The sequence below is a fragment of the Lontra canadensis genome, unplaced genomic scaffold (assembly GCF_010015895.1).
Source record: "Lontra canadensis isolate GAN:19392208 unplaced genomic scaffold, GSC_riverotter_1.0 scaffold66, whole genome shotgun sequence".
NCBI lineage: Eukaryota > Metazoa > Chordata > Mammalia > Carnivora > Mustelidae > Lontra > Lontra canadensis.
In genome coordinates, this window is record NW_022631060.1 from 6,502,342 (window position 1) to 6,518,825 (window position 16,484).

At 57.4% G+C, this 16,484-nt stretch overlaps 1 protein-coding gene across 2 annotated transcripts; it reads left to right on the forward strand.

Moving 5' to 3' along the window:
- The first annotated feature begins 5,148 nt into the window (after nt 1-5,148).
- Nucleotides 5,149-13,598, forward strand: RHOD (ras homolog family member D). 2 transcript variants are annotated; one of them, XM_032879597.1, is made up of 5 exons: nt 5,149-5,332; nt 9,682-9,769; nt 10,576-10,685; nt 12,403-12,512; nt 13,109-13,598. In XM_032879597.1, exons 1-5 carry the CDS (start codon nt 5,201-5,203, stop codon nt 13,269-13,271), a joined length of 603 nt encoding a protein of 200 aa, XP_032735488.1. In that variant the 5' UTR covers nt 5,149-5,200; the 3' UTR covers nt 13,272-13,598. The 2 variants fall into 2 exon arrangements, with proteins under 2 accessions (XP_032735488.1, XP_032735487.1); XM_032879596.1 differs by having other exon boundaries at nt 12,403-12,537; nt 13,109-13,593.
- Nucleotides 13,599-16,484: the final 2,886 nt, after the last annotated feature.

Here is a 16,484-nt window from a genome sequence, read left to right on the forward strand (position 1 = left end):
ACACCCACCTTCTCTTCCCCCTCTTTCCCTCCCTCTAACTGCATGAAATGTGGACTGTGGACCCGGGACGGGCACGGTGGGGACCGAGTCTGCTGACTGGAATGATTCCAGAACCAAAATAAAGCTGGGGCAGGAAGGAGGGGGCTTCCAGGGAGCCTTGCTCGGCCCCAAATCACCTTTGTCTCTACTCCAGGAATGGGGACTTGGGTCTCTGTGTGGGTTACTCTGAGCAGACTGCCCTGCTGCTGAGTACCCAGAAGGGAAGGAGGCCTCTGTCTGGCTGGGAGTCTAGCACGAGAAGCAATGCCATCGGACTGTTTGGGAGGCTCTAATAAGGGGCCCTAAGCCAGGCCTGGCAGGGAGGATGGCAGTAGGGAATACCACGGAGGGCTTCCTGGTGGTGTCACTGAGCCGTCTTCAGGGAAAGAAGAACCGTAGGGTTGAAAAAGGTAGGACAAAGCCCAAAAAGCATTTCTGGAACAGGGCACAAGACACAAAAGGGCAGGAGTGGGCAAAAATTGAGGCCAATTAGTCAACCTTGCTAGAGCAAATTTGGGGGAGGCTGAGGACAAGGGAGCCAAAAGAAAGGCTTAGAGGAGAAGGGTCGCCCACGTTTAGTGAGTGCAGGTGCCAGCGGGCCACCCTGTAACCCTCGCTACCCCAGGGGAGGTTCAGTTATCATCCCGTTTTGAAGAACTGGAAACGGAAGCTTAAAGAAGTTAGGTAACTAGTCCAAGATCACACAGCCCCAGAAAGTTTCAAAGCTGGGATTCAAGCTCTGGCTGTCTCGTTCCAAAGTTCATGCTCTTAACCCCCAGGCCACACTGCCCCCTTCCCCGACTCTCCCAGGCTGCTCTAGTCTCTCCCCTGTCCTAGAAGATCATACCAAGGATAAAAGGATGATCTAGGTCGGAATTACCAGTAGCCCCAAGGAGGCCTGCCTCCCACAGAGCCCGACTGTGCAGGCTTCTGTGGACCTCCCCCCACGTCTCCCACCAACACTGGACAGACAAAGGACACCAGTGAGATAGGAGTGGAAGGGTAGGGAAGGGCTTCCTGGAGGAGGTGGAAGCAGGAGCACTAGCCTGGCAGTGTGGGGAAGACCATGCGAATGGAGGAGGGAGAGGGGCCTCTGGGCATGGGAACTCCTTGGTGTCCTTTGTGACACCTGTGGCTGGAGAGGCCAGATGAGGCTGAGCTGGGGAGGTTTTATGGCTCCGGGGTAAAGCCAAAGGTCCTGGTCGGGTTGGCAGTGAGGAGCCACGGAGGGTCCCAGGCTGGGTCAGAGGCGCAGGTCAGGGGAGGGAGGCAGGGGACCTTGTGAACAGCTTTGGAAGTGATGAGGAGGGGACGTGAGCCAGCACCGCTCCTGGTCAGTGAGAGCCGGCCTGAGCTGTCCTGAGGTCTCAGGCTCCTTCGGCATACCCCGCACCGCACCACCGGCATCTCTTCCTGCCTCTTCCTCCTCCCAGCCCTAGGCCCATGGGCCGGCCTCAAGGGTCCCAGACCTCCTTTGTCGGGGAGACTTCAGGAATAGGCAGTGCTGCACCCAAGAGGACAGGTATGGAGGTCACTGACCTGACCACACGGGCCACGCCTACAGGGGGCGGGGCTGAGTCCTTGTACCGCCCACAACCCACAGCCGCTCAGACCTTGGCTTCCTCTCTCCTGCCCCAGCCGTCTATACCTGCAGATGTCCAAAGTGACAACCCGAAAGGCTAAATAAACCTGAGACTGGGCCACAGGGCCCCCTCGCTCTCTGCCCCTCCCACCCCATTATCAACCTTCTCACTCCACCCACCAGGATCCATAATGACAGGTCGGAGAGAGGAGGCAAGGACAGGAGGCCTGCATTCCCAGCCCTGAGCTCCATCCAGTTAAATGGTGGCTGGAGTGGAATGGATCTGACGGAGCCCAGACAGACGGAAATGGGAGAAAAGGCTCTTCCGGGCTCCATCTGCCGCAGACTGGGCCTGCAGCTTTCTCACTATGCGACAGGTCCCTTCCTCTTGAGAGCTTCAGCTTCCCTGCATGAAGAATAAATGTGTTGGTCAGGAAGGCCTCTAAAGCCCCCCCCCCACCTCTGACTTTCAGGAATTCCGTGAGTAGCAGCCCCAAATGCCTGGGTTAGAATCCCAGCTCACCCACTCACCAGCTGTGGGATCTTGGGCAAATCATCTGTCCTCTCTGGGCCTCAGTTTCATTACTTGTCAAAGGAGGATAAGAATTATACGTAATAGGAGGGAATAAAGCAATACATGCCAAGTGTCCAGGACTCAGGAGATGGTCCGTAAACAAGAGGTCCGGGCTTTGGGTGGAAGGGTTCTGGCCAAAGACAGACCTCCTGGGACCTGGTTTCGAGATAAAAGGGAGGGGGAGGGCACATAGGGAAGCATGAGGAGCAAAGGGCCTGTGTACCCTGCCAAGCCACTCCAAGGGGGCATGACTGGACCTCTGAAGTTCCACTCCACCCCCTGCACCCACTTCCCCCATCTGTCAGCTACTCATGAGCACCCCACCACCCAAGCCAGGAGCTCCCAGCCACCTGGCAAGCCGCTGTGGGAATGGTGCAGGGAGAAGAGCAGCCACACGGCGGCAGCAGAGACCCGGCTGGGGCAGCAGGGGACTCCCGGGCTTGGGGAGGGTGGGGTCGGGGGGTCTATGATGCGGCCAAGGGGCCAAGGCCAGGGGTCCTTGGAGCGGATGGAAGCAGGAGGGCGGTCCCCTGCCTGCTGCCCCTACCATTGGGTCACGCACTGTAATCTCACCTGGGCGGTCGTTTATCCCTTTTTCGTTTCTTCCGTTTGTCTATTCTTTTGAGTCAACCAACCTTCCTTCCTCTAGTCCCTGCTCCATTTCCCTTCCTTTGCCCTCTTTGTCCAGCCAGGCAGTCAATCGGACCTACTGTCCTGAGCCTCAGCTCCCAGTAGAACGAAGGAAGCAGATCACTTGCTGGGCTCACAACAGAGTCTCGCGGCCGAAGGAAATAATACATACGAGGTGTGATGTCAGGAGAGAGCCCTGCCGTGTGGCCAGACCTGGGTTCAAACTCAAGTTCTGCCTCTTCCTAGCTTCGGGTCTTAGGCAAGAATTTAACCTCTCTGCCCCCTGCCCAGGGTTCCTCATCTGTAAAATGGGGCTAACAATTCCCACCTGCTAGGGGACAGAGCCGGCACACAGTGAGCTAGCCATTAATGGGCGCTGTTATTCTCGGAAATGTTCAGTGAAACTGTAAGGCATGACATACGTCAAGGATGTCATTATAATGATTATCCCTATAGCAACCAAGGCCAAACGCCTCTGCCTGACTCTCAGCTCCCTCCACCGCCAGTCTGGCCCCACCTGCCTCCTAGCCTGTCACCCAAGGCCTGATGACAGCAGCAGTGGAGAGAATAGAGGATGACAAAGCTGACAGCTGATTGTTAGGGGATGGGGCCCCTCCCACCACTCCTTGGGGCGGGGAGCCCTGCTCGGTGGCTATACACACCCAGCTCAGTGCCAAGTCATTGCTCAGCCCTTTGGCAGTTTCGGGGAGGAAAGAGCATCTGAAGGGTGGGGATGTCACGAGATGCTCCCTCCATCCAGATGAGGCTCCATTCCTCCTGTGGACTGTGGCTCTGGCTGAGCTTGATTCAGGGGTCTGGGCTCTGCCTCTTTGCAGTGGGGACAGTGACTCCTGCCCCAGCTGTCTCTTTGGTCCACAGTGAGGACTGTGGTCCACAGGACTTTGGTCCACAGTGAGGACCTCAACGTGGGTTGAGGGTGCTTTTCCACCTGCCCAGCTTCGAACTCCACATGGGATGACGTCATGACCTGCGTGGGGAACCCAAAGATTCTACCGTCTATTCCTTTGAGATTCACTGAAAACACTCAGTCCAGGACCTGGGGAGAACCTTGTGCCCATTTTCAAAAGATTTCAATTCACTTCAGTTCTGTATTTATTCCCAGCACCCAAAATGCTCCGCTATCCAAGCCCTGTTAGAACGTCAGCCTCTCCTGGCACCAGCTCCCCAACCCGACCTCACCTTCCATCACAGAGAAGGACCACAGCACCCCCTCAAAGTACCCCCTCTCTCACCTCCATACTTTGCCTGGGCTTCCCTCAGTTTGGACCACCTTCCCCCACCCCCCTGCCCATTTGACTGTCTCACTCTTTCTTCAAGACTCTGGCCCGTCTCCTCAGAAGGGTTTTCTGATCCCCCACCCCCCCGCCCCAGGTAAAGAGCCAGCCTCTCTTCCCCACTTCTGTTGTAGCTCCTACCACACCAATGCCCTACCTGTCTCCCACTCTAGACGTGAGCTTCTCAAGATAGGGACTTCATCTTGAAGGGCTCAGGGTCCCCAGGCCCTTAGGCATCAGTATTGGTTAAATAGTAAGGATCACTAACACATGGACCAACCATGCACCAGACCCTGCTCTCATCACTTTGTTGGTGGAAGGTTCCTTCACTTTCTTTAGATGATGCCCTCCCAGAGGTGAGCAGATGGTCACTGACCTACCTGCATGGAAACTTCCTGATGCTGGCTGGGGCAGGGCAGGCCAGGCTGGCAGTGCCGGGAACTGACCCATAAGGGTATGCCCGGCTCATCCCCTTCCCGCCTGGCCTTACATATCTGGAGGGAGGACCGTGGTGGGCGCTGATTCCAGAGCCCTGGGGAAACGCACATTCGTCCCTTCAGGCATCCATTCGTTCACCCGAAGTCACCGGCTCTTGTGGTTCTTGTTCCGGCCGGCCGGCGTTGGGCACCAGGGACCCAGTTCTTGTCCCTACAAAGCTGGTAGGCTCCCCAGGCTGCCCCTCACCCCCCACCCCGCCTCCTTCCTCCAAGGGGAAGTGGGCCAGGGGCCTCCTCTTCCCCTGTCCACCCTCCCCACACACAGTCGTCGTCCGGCTCCTTTTCTTCTCCCCATCCGACCCGGGTGGGCCTCCAGAGGACGCAGGCCGAGCGCGGGACCCCTTCCCGCCCCCCGCGCCGGCTCGCAGTAGCGGCTCCCCAAGGGTTTCCCCAGGGGCGGGCCCCGCCGCTCGCCACGCCCCCGGGCTCTCACCTGGCCCCGCGCCTCCGCCCCCGCCCCCGGCCGCCCCGCGCGCACTTCCTCCCGTCGCCCTGCCCCTTCCACATTCCTGCCCCGCCGGCCGCCCCGCGCCGCTGCCCGCCCGCCCCGCCGGCCGCCCGCGCCGTCGCCCGCCCGCTCGCGATGAAGGCGGCCCAGGCCGCGGGCGCCGAGGCGCCGCCGGGCGCGCGGTCCGTCAAGGTGGTCCTGGTCGGCGACGGCGGCTGCGGGAAGACATCGCTTCTCATGGTCTTCGCCGAGGGGTCCTTCCCCGAGGTGAGTCCCGGCCCCCTCCGGGCCCCGCGCCCCGGACCCTGCCTCGCGCGCTCGGCCGCCCGGTCGGGTTCCGCGCGCGCTCCCCGGGGCGCCCACCTGGTCCCCCAAGGGGTCTCCCGGCGGACTGTGTGCTCAGAGGCAGTTCTCGCTCCACCATCGGGAGCGAGGGCCTCAGTGGTATCATCTGTAAAATGGCAAGAAGGGCACTTCGCTGGGAGAGGTGCCACGGGGACTGACTTAGGCAACCTGGGTACCCCCCAGATCCTAAGAGAGCACTTGGCGGCCCAGCTTGGCTAGGAAGGACTAAGGACACTGGAGCCAGACTTGCCTGGGTTCGAATCATTGCTTTGCCACTTAAAGCTGTGTACTCTTGGGCAAGTCCCCTACCCTCTCTGTGCCTGTTTTCTTGACCACACAATAGGAATAAGATTGGTGCCCACCTTCCACGGTCTCTGTGAAGAGTGAATTAATACAGGTCAAGGGCTCAGCTCAGAGCCTGCAGCAGGAAGGACCCACGGAATTTGGCAAACATCTCTTCTCCACCAGCTCTTGCTTGTGCAGGGACCTCTGGTGGGTTGTGTCCTGGAGGTCAGAGCACACCAGACTCAAGTCAGATAGCTTGGTTGGCACCTCAGCTCTCCTCTAACAAACTGTAGGGCCCTCGGTACCTTACTTAGCCTCTCTGAGCCTCCATTTCCTCACACAACCTTAGAGGGCCGGAGACCCAGTGAGGTGGAATTAGGGCAAGGCTGAGAGACAGCCCGTGTGTACCAGGCACGTCTGGGACACTCTGGGCGCCTTGGCTGTCAGTCCTTCGCTAGCGCACTCAGACTGTCCAGGCGGGCTCCCAGGCACCAGGACAGGGGCTCGGCCCACTCACCTCTCAGCCCAGTTCTGGGAGTCTGTGGGTTTGCTTCCAGCATCTCGTCTCCCTCCTGCCTGTCCCATCATCCTCCAAACCCCTGGGCTGTTGCAGGCCCTGGAGAGTCTGATGGGGGAGGCAGGAGAAGCCAGGGCTGGTAACAGGGTCAGACCTTCCATTCCACTATGACAGCATCGAGCCAACTCTTGCTTTGTGGTTTGTGGAGCTGACATCACCTCCTCTGGGCAGTCACATTTTTTTTTAAGTTGGGTGGGACAAGTTTCTGGGCCCCCAGATGCTGCCCTAGGGAACCCAACAATTATGGCATGGTAGGGAGAGGGACCAGGCCAGCCAGGGTCCAGGAGACTGGCTGGGAGGGGTGTCCTAGGCTCTGAGACATCACTGATGGCAAGGCTCATCCTGATTCCAGAGAGACTGCAGCTTGGAAGTGGGCATCTGGAAGTTGATGGAATGTGTGTTTTGAAGGGCATGCTGGGGCTGGCCAGGGGAAGGGAGGACATGCTTGCCACCAGGGAGATGCACCTGTCCTTGTCTAGCTCCTCATCTGTTTGAGGACCCCTCTACCTCCAGGCACAAGGAAGAGCTCTTCTTTTAAAAGAATGGCAAGCACTGGAAAGGCCTCATTTTACAGGTGAGAAAACTGAAGCTAGAGAGAGAGTCTTGCCATGGGGAGCAGGGCCCAGCAGTGACAGTGCACGTTGGGAGCCCAGATCTCCCCGCCCCTGACCAGGGCACTCTCCACAGTCCCCAGTGCTCCGCCTGCCAGACCAGCCTTCTGCTCTGGCCCAGAGACTCCTCCTCCTGGCAGGCCTCCAAACTCAGGGAACCAGCAGCTAGAAGACCTGGAGTCCCCCACAGAGCAGATAGTAGGCTGGGATTCGAACCTCAGGGACCCTTGTCTGGCTGTGGCCCAGCCTTAGGTTCAGAGCAAGGGAGCGGAGTAGAGAAAGCTCCTGAGGTAGAGGGAAGTCCAGGCACCAGCCTCTGCCCAGTCCTGGCTAACCTTTGGATCAGCAACCATTCCAAAGCTCAGGGGTCCCACAGAAGGATGGGAAGGGGAGGGGGGAGGGAGGACCAGCCTGCCTTCCAGAACCAGCTCAGTCCCTCCTGGCCCACAGAGGGACTCTCATGGGTGTGAACCCCCTGACTCTCCTTTCTTGAACTATGTTCCCCCATCCTGTAATGCTCCGTCTGTCTGTCTGTGAGCCCTGTAAGGGCAGACCCAAGCCTGAGTCACCTCTACCCTGGTCTGGCTCAGACCTGGCCTTCCCTTTCTGACTAAGGACAGCTCAAGAGATAAGATTAGGCATTTACTGGTCAGAGTGACCCTGCCTGGTGGTTCAAAGAACACAACAGAAGGTGTAGACAAAGTCTCTAGAGTTGGGGGGAGGGTTGTGCTGTTACAAGATGCAGGAGCAACCCAGCCAGGCAGCCTGGGATGGGGCTTGCCTGCCCACTCCAGATACCCAGGGCTCAAGAGTCAGTGACCTCAGGACAGGCCGGTGGTCTGAGCCTGGGACAGAGCCTGGCCTCTTGAGCCAGAAAGACCTGGCTCCATCCTTCCTGGCTCTGTCCTCATGAGGAAAATGGGGATAGTGCTAACTTCCCAAGGTTGTGGGTATCCTAGAGAGGACAGGTGGAGGGCCATGCACAGTAGATCCCTAGAAAATGTGGATGACGGTGTCATCTCCACAGGTGTTCGCTAAGTAGTGACACATGTCTCCCCAGGGCTTTGTGGCCGGCTGCCCTCCACCTCGGATCAGGAGGGGTCCCGCCACAGGTGAGTGGGTACGTGGAAGCTCAGCAGGTGTCAGTCCCTTCCTCGGTGACAGGCTGGGGAAGGGCATACCACCTGGAGGGATGGACAGCAGCTGGCATAGACACTGCTGCTGGCGCCCCGCTTTCTAAGCAGGAGACGTCTATGCTGGGCCTCCCCTGCCAGCCAGTCTCCCCTATCCCACTGTAAAGGGACACTCTTCTCCTTTAACCAGTGAGGGGACGGGCCCAAGGTCACGCAGCTGGTGAGGGCCAGAGCCAGTCCGAAGCCAGGAACATCTGAGACCACAGCCACTGCTCTAGCCACCATGTCACACTGTCTCCCACCAGGCAAGGGACCTGAGGGGAGGGAGCCTGGGCCGGCTGGGTGCTGGGGGGTGGGGTGGGGGGTAGGTAGAGCTCTTGTCTGTACCTACTGGTAGAGGGAGTGACAGGTGGCTAGAGTCCAGGGCAAATTAAACCCCTATCCCAGGGCCGTCCTCACCTTCTCCGTTGGCCCAACCTCCCCCTGTACCTTCCCAAGTGGCCTAGAGGACCACACTGACCCACCACTGAGGGGCTGCCCCTCCCAGCAGCCCAGGGCCTGACTCAGAGCCTGCAGGCAGGCTGGAAGGCTTGAAGTCAGCTGGAGTTGAGGCAGGCGCAGGCCCCATCTGGCCTAGGAAGTGTGGAGGCCAGGAGGCCAGGGTCTCCCCATGCTGTGGCCCCACCCACCAGCCCTGAGCAAGTGAGCGCACCTTGGGGACCCTAGCTGGTCCAGAACGCCACTCCGGCAAAGGGCTTGCATTGTCGAGCTTTGGAAACCTCTCACCTGTTGTCAGACCGCATCTGTACATGTTCCCCCTTCTCATTCCTGCACGTTGTCTGTGTACCAAACCCGTCCTGTTTCCATTCATCCAGCCTTCATGGAGAGGGAGTGCCTTCAGCCTCTAGGCCTGGGTGGAGGGGCCTGTGGCCCGAGTGACTTCCTTCTGATGCCAGACGGGGCTAATAAGAAAGGCAGACACGGACAGGATGTGGGAAGCAATCCAGAAGGGCTTCCTGGGGGAGGTGGCATGGGGCAGGGGGCTTGGTTGGCTTATGAGAGGTTGAGAGGCAAAGCAGGGACCCCCCCCAAAAAAAGCTACGGGCTCTCCAGAGCAGTGAGTCTTGTTCATGACCTGCTCCCCAGTATTCAGGACTAGAGAAGGTGCCAGTGTTTACTGAATGTATATATGAGGGAGTGAATGAATGGACAAACAAATGTAGGTTAACGTCATTCCAGGAGGAGGGGACAACGCGAAGGAAGAATGAGAAATGGGACAGTCCCCCATCTGGGGGGACAAAGATAAAAATAACAGTAGCTGGCATGTGGGGAGCTCTCAGTGTGCGTCAGGCTCTGCACAGAGCTAGCCTCTCACGGAATCCTTAGGGCAATACATGTGGGAGGCGCCTTCCATATTCCTGCTTTACAGGTGGGAAGGCCGGGGAGGTTCTGTGCCTGCCTCGCTGGGACCCCCAGCCAGGAGGCGGCAGTACTAGGCCTCACCCCCTCAGGCCGCCTACCTCGCAGAGACCCTCCCTCAGACTATCAGACTCCCAAAGAGGGGGGCGGTGCTGCAGGCAAATCCGGGCTCTGGCCAGGGCACCCGAGTATACCCTGCTACAGAAGCAGTCCTCACAGCCTCTGCCTTGCCCCCTTCTTCCTCAGAGCTACACCCCCACTGTGTTTGAGCGGCTCACCGTTAACCTGCAAATGAAGGGGAAATCCCTGGACCTCCAAATCTGGGACACGGCAGGTGGGTGTGCAGGCTGCAGGAGGGACGAGGGAGGAGGGGGCCCCCATGCCCAGAAGCCCAGCCCTACTCCCTTCGTTCCGAACCAGAGAAGCCCAGCCAATCTCACCGATCTCCAAGGGAGGGTGTTGGCCACGATTAGGGTCCCCGGGAACCTGAACCTTCTTTGCTCCTGCACCTACGTCCGCTGCCTCCCCCAACAGAGGGTAGCCAGCTGTGTCCCGGAGACAAGGAGGAGTTCATAGCTCTTTTCTCTCAAGGGGTGAGCTATTACTGGCCTCCTAAGCATTCCATCCTGGCTCTAGCTTCTGTAAGATCTGCCTGACCTTGACCTCTGCCTCCCAGCTTCCTGACCTTACCCACCTAGGGTTCAGTCAAATCCACACCAGAGCTGAAAGCTCACCCCAGGGTATCCCAGCAGCCCCCTGGCCGTGCAGGGGTTTAAGGGGCCTTTGTCCAGGGTCCTACCTGCTTCCTACTCCTCACCTCCCAAGCTCAGGGCAAAGCAGACTTCGGACCGATGGCCCCAGTCCCTGCAGGCTGGGCCTCTGCCTGGTCCCCCACTCCTTCCAGAACAGGGCTTTCTTGGCAAGGGCTAACACCAGGGCTAACCAGGGCTAACACAGCCCCCGGGCAAGCTGGGGGAACACCGCCGGGAGGGAAATGTCTGTATGCTGAGGCCATCTAGGCACCACATGTGTATCAGACCACGAGGCATACAGGCCTGATCCTGGCTCCCCCGTCTGCTGGGATGACCTCCCTGGTGTTGGGGGAGATCTGAAGGGAATGCCCATGCCCACTCTCCCCAGGGCAAGTTGACTATGACCGCCTGCGGCCCCTCTTCTACCCCGACGCCAGTGTCCTGCTCCTCTGCTTCGATGTCACCAGCCCGCACAGCTTTGACAACATCTTTAACCGGGTAGGTACTGGGGGTGGAGGAGGTACAGCCCCCCGTAGCCAGGCCACTCTGCTCTGGCCCCACCCTTGACTCCACAGCCTGTCAGAGCATGGCAGGCCCCAGATGACTCAAATCCAGCACCTTTGGTGTATACATAGGGAAACTGAGGCCCAGAGCAGGGGCAGCAACTTGCCAGAGGTCCCACAGGGATTTGGTAGCGGGGTCTGGACCGAGAAAGCCCCTGCAGCTCTCCAGCCTGGGCCTGTCCGAGGCTGCACGCACTGGCAGCTTCCAGCAGCTCTCGGGCCGCTCCTGTGTGACCGCTGGCTTTCCGCAGCCTCCCACAGTGCCCCGCAGCCGTGTCAGGGCTTCCCAAGGCTGCTCACTGCCCACAGGTGTCAGGGATGTGGTCCCTTGAGTTGTTCTGCTCTTGTACCCCCTGCTGCCAGGCCTCCACGTGAATGACAGGCAAACAGTGTGCTCTAGGGTTCCTCGGGGCACAGCTGGTGACAGCATGAGTCACACTGACCGCAACAATGATGGTAATAGTCACTGAGAACGTACGCTGTGCCAAGCTCCGTTCTGGGCCCTTCTGCCCACTTACTCAGCTCCTCCCCTTGACAGCCTGGTGGAGCCAGTAGTATTGTCCCCAGGTTGGGAGTGGGAGAGAGGTTTGGACCAGAGCAGATAGAAGGCGGCCTTGCCATTTCCCAAGACGAGAAGGAGCAAGTGGGGGGTAGGGAGGTGGGAGATGGGGGCCTGTTGGACATCACAGTGGAGGGCCAGGTAGACATGAGGGTCTGAGTCTGCAGCTCCCAGGGCTGGGCAGATCCATTTTGGCACCACCAGTGGGGAAGAGCCTTGCACACGGGAAGGTCACCTGGAGAGAAACGAGAGAGCAGGGTCCCAGAGTGAAGTGCCAACCAGACGGTAGGGGAGGGAGAGATGGCGGCCTGGTGCCAGGGCTCAGGCAGGACGAAGGCCGAGGATTCAGTGTTGGATTTAGCAAGGCAAAGTCACAGCGGAGACCACGGTCAGACACAGGTCTGTGGAGAGGCTGGAGTATGGGAATTCAGCCCAGGACCCCCCCCTCCAGGCCCCGTCTGGCTCCAGCAGCCAGACGGTTTGATGCCAGTTTTTTCTAAATAGACAAACTGAGCAGGCGTGCACTCCTGGAGATCTAAATCCCCTGCCTCCAGATTCTAGACTTCCCAGCTGTCCGGCTGCAATAACCAGGCCCTGAAGCCGCACGTTCCAAAGAGCAGCTGACACAGAATAGGAGAGTTCCCTCCAGCAGGCACACAGCTGCTGCGACCGTTTTGTGAGCTGCTTTATTTTTAAAGGCTGACTTATTTCTTTATATATTTTACCCAGTTGGGAGGCAGTCCTAGGGGCCCTTACCTTGCAGAGTGGCAGGATTCTAGACCAGGCAGGAGCAGGGCTCTGGGTCCCAACCCTGGGCTCAGATCCTGCCGCTTCCAGTTGTGTGACCAAAGCCACGTTCCACAGCATCTCCGAGCCTCAGTTACTGCATCTGTACAATGGGATTGATGACAGAACTTGCTTCACGGGAACTTAGGGGACTGAAGGGTTCACACATGTGAAGTCTTAGAGCCTAGAACAGGGTAATTCTCCCTAAATGTTCACTGCGCTGATTATCATTGCTGGAGTCCACCCGGGGAGCGCGAGGTTGAGGACATGGCTAACACACGCACCCGTGCTGCCACCCTCCCCGCAGTGGTACCCAGAGGTGAGCCACTTCTGCAAGGAGGTGCCTGTCATTGTCGTGGGCTGCAAGACTGACCTGCGCAAGGACAAGTCGCTGGTGAAGAAGCTGCGGAAAAATAGGTTGGAACCTGTGACCTACCACAGGGTAGGAAACCCAGCCCAAGGGTGGGGGTGACGGGTCCTGGGAAGGGGGCGGGCTTCGGGGTATGCTGACCCCGCCCAGCCTCTCAGCAGCATGAGGCATCCAGCACAAACAGGGTGTAGGTCAAGGTAGGGGTCATCTTGGAATGGTCTGGGCTTAGAATTGGTACCTAGAATACTCTAGAAGCTTTTGCCTGTGGAAGGGGAGCGAGTGGTCTGCCCATTCAGATAATCCTGCACACCCACTTCACAGATAGGGAAGCTGAGGCCTGGAGAGGAACCCCATCCCTTCAGGCCACAGGCCCCTCTCTGCTACACACCCAGGAAGTGGGTTAGTTCCTGCCATGAGAGGCAGAGATCCATCCCAGAACTGAGGCAGGAAACCCAAAGAAGCCATGAGAGTGCTTGGTCAAGCCAGGGGGCAGGAGCTGTGGCTCCTGGAAAAACTCACCTTCCTCTTTTGTCCTGGAGACTTCCTAGGATGGCCAAGAGCACTGTGAAGCCATGAGGAGGCCGAACGCAAGGCCCTCCAGAGGCCTCCCCCTCAAGGCAGCCCTCTCCCCTCTCTCTGTTAGGGCCAGGAGATGGCGAGGTCCGTGGGCGCAGTGGCCTACCTGGAGTGCTCAGCCCTGCTCCAAGAAAATGTCCATGCGGTCTTCCAGGAGGCAGCCAAGGTGGCCCTCAGCAGCCGCGGTCGCAACTTCTGGAGGAGGGTTACCCAGAGCTGTTGCGTGGTGACCTGACGTCTTGAGCCCCTCCCTGCACCAACCACCCCAGCAGCACCGGAAGGAGCTGGGCGCTGCGCTGCCCAGTCGGCTGGGCTGGACCCGGTCCCCGCGCTGTGATCACCGAACTGCACCTCACACAGCCGGACCCGCCAAGGCCGGGCCCCTGAGCTGGAGCTGCCAACCCTGGAATAGAGCATCACCCGCTCACCCTGAGGCCTGAAGAAGGGGCTTCCGGAGCCCACCCGCCCTGTGGAGGGCTCTTCCTGGAGTCCCCTAAAATGACTGCCAGTCTCCCAGCTCCCAGCCTGGACCACACATCCAGAAGTAGCCTGTTTGGCCAGGCACCGCCTCACGGCTGCCCCCAGGGCTGCCCCTTCAGACACGGCACTCCCAGAACCCTGAGCCACACGACTCACACCCTCCCTCATCCCCGCCCCCTGCCCACCCTGTGGTAACTAACAACTAAAACCGACTAAAACCGCATTCCTTGCCAGCTAGGTCACGTGTCTTGCTTTACACACACACACACACACACACACACACACACACTCCGTAGCAGAAAAGGACCCACCACTCTTAGGCACTGGAGTGGGACTACCCGCATCCAAACCCGGATCCAAACCCAGCTCTATCACTTCAGGACCTTGGGCAAATTACTTGAACCCTCTGCGGCTCAGTATCCTCATCCGTGAAATGGGACCAATCCCAGATGATGGCATGGAGCCTTTAGATGAGGAAGAGCATCTGAGATGCATGCAAAGAGCTTGGCAGGTGGCTGGCACCCAGTAAGTGCTCACAAAAGGTTCACAAGAGGGTTTTTTAGTTGTTGTTTATGATAAATACATAATATTGCTGAGATATAATATATGTAATATACTCAGCAATATTATAGTGGGGTTTTCCAGAGAAACAGAACCATATAGAACCAATAGTGTGTGTGTATATGTGTGGAGAGGAGGAGAGGAATTGTAAGGAGTTGACTCACAGGATCACAGGGCCTGGCAAGTATGAAAGCTGTAGGGCAGGCTGGAGATTCAGGTAAGTTGATGTTGCCGTCCTGAGTCTGAATTCTGCAGGGCAGCCGGCTGGATGCTCAGGCAGGCTTTCTGTGCTGCAGAATTCCTTCCTCAAGAAACCTGTCATTTCTCTTAAGGTCTTCACCTCATTGGGTGAGGCCCACCCACATAGAACCAGCCACAAACATGCACCGCTTGGGTTTCATTAGAAACAGCTTGAGGGCAGGGGGGTGGGAGGCAGCAACTGCATGACTCAGTCCATTAAGCAGCTGCCTTCCGCTCACGTCATGATCCCAGGGTCCTGGGATAGAGACCCGCATCGGCTCCCTGCTCAGCGTTAAGTCTGCTTCTCCGTTTCCCTCTGCCCTCCCCCTCTCTCTCTCAAATAAATAAATGAAATCTTTAGTTTTAAAGATTTTATTATTTATTTGTCGGAGGGAGAGAGAGAGTGCACAAGCAGGGGGAGGGGCAGAGGGAGAAGCAGGCTTCCCGCTGATCAAGGAGCCCAACATGGGACTCGATCTCAGGACCCTGAGATCATGACCTGAGCCAAAGGCAGAGGCTTAACCAACTGAGCGACCCAGGTGTCCCAGGAAATAAAATCTTTAAGAAAAAAAAAGGTGCTTGGGTGGCTCAGTGGAGTCCAAATGTTGGTTTTGGCTCCAGTCATGGTCTCAGGGTCGTGGGATCAGGCCCAGCGCCAAGCTCCATGTTCAGCGTGGAGTCTGCTAGAGATTCTCTCCCCCTCCCTCCCTCTGCTCCTCCCCACACTCGCTCCCAGTCTCTCTCTCACAACATTTTTTTTTAAAAGAAACTCAAGGGAGGAACCACTTCATGGGCACATGGCAGATGCAGCCAGTTGAGCGTGCGACTTGATTCTCAGGGTTGTGAGTTCAAGCCGCACGTTGAGTGTAGAGATTACTTAAAAATAAATCTTTAAGAAAAAAAACAAAACCTTAAAAAAAGAAAGGAGAAAAAGAACAACGACAAACAGCTCAAGGGAAGGACTACTTGTGCAAGAGGAGGCCTCATGGCTTGGGATACAGAGCTGAACTGAGGCAGGGGAAATGATGTTATTGGCCTGTCCAGAAACCCCACGTGAATTACAGGCTTCACTCCAGGAATGAATGGGAAATAACGTTTCCTGGCCTAGATTTCTAGCCTGATTGCTCCTTCCTGCCAAGCATACCCCATGCCCAGAATATTTCTTATTCTCCCCTTCCTGCCCTCCCCAAGCCCAGCTCAGACAGCCCTCTTGTCTAATTTCCCCAAATACATGTTCCTGGAGCCATGATAGGTTGCTACGAAGCTTTTCACGCTAATTTCTTGCACATCTGTTTGTTGTTGTTTTTTAAGATATTTATTTATTTATTTGACAGAGAGACAGAGCAAGAACACAAGCAGGGGGAGTGGGAGAGGGAAAGCAGGCTTCCTGCCGAGCAGGGAGCCCGATGTACGGCTGGATCCCAGGACCCTGGGATCATAACCTGAGCTGAAGGCAGACACCTAATGACTGAGCCACCCAGGCAGCCTACACACCTCTCTTCATGCACTAGACCTCAGCTTCCATGAAATCAGGACCTTTGTTTGCTTTGTCTCTTTGTCCCCAGCCCCTAGCTGAGGATGTGGCTTGGCCTGTTGGTACTGATGAGTGTCCCATCTCTGGAGTCAGTAGCAGATCTGGGTTCGAGTGTCAGTGCTGCCATTTTCCTTAGCTATATGGTTTTATGAGAGTTACACTCTTTGAGCCTCAATGTCCCATCTGGCAAAGGGGAAGTAGCATATCCATCTACAGGGTTGTTATGGGAAGGAAGCGACAAAATGCTTGTCAGGTGCCTAGCATAGTGCTGGCCACAAAGGAAGAAGCAGGAAGCAGAGAACACATTGCAAGAAGTAGCTGGTCTGGACGGAATGTCCTATACTCGAGGGCAAAGTGCTGAACAAGAGGTCAAGAGACACAGGTGCTGGCATGGGCTCCTTCCCTGAGATAACCAGGGACTCCGTCATCTGTCCCTTCAACAACCTGGTGTCTCAGGAGCTCTCTGGTGTGCCCCACACTAGGACAAGGGCTAGGAATATGACCACAGGTAAGTATGGGGTATGACATGTCCCATCATGATGACCCAAGAGCCTGAGTGTGTGTGTGTAAAGTCTTGCAAGGCAGGTAGGACAAAAGGATGTGGGCCAAGGGGGCCATAGGATTAACA

Excerpts from the sequence above, each read along its gene's own strand:
- RHOD (XM_032879596.1), top strand. The coding sequence starts at position 5,201 with ATGAAGGCGGCCCAGGCCGCGGGCGCCGAGGCGCCGCCGGGCGCGCGG. Across the intron at positions 10,686-12,402 it reads TTGACAACATCTTTAACCGG|TGGTACCCAGAGGTGAGCCA; the intron begins GTAGGTACTGGG and ends CCCTCCCCGCAG. Across the intron at positions 12,538-13,108 it reads AACCTGTGACCTACCACAGG|GGCCAGGAGATGGCGAGGTC; the intron begins GTAGGAAACCCA and ends TCTCTCTGTTAG.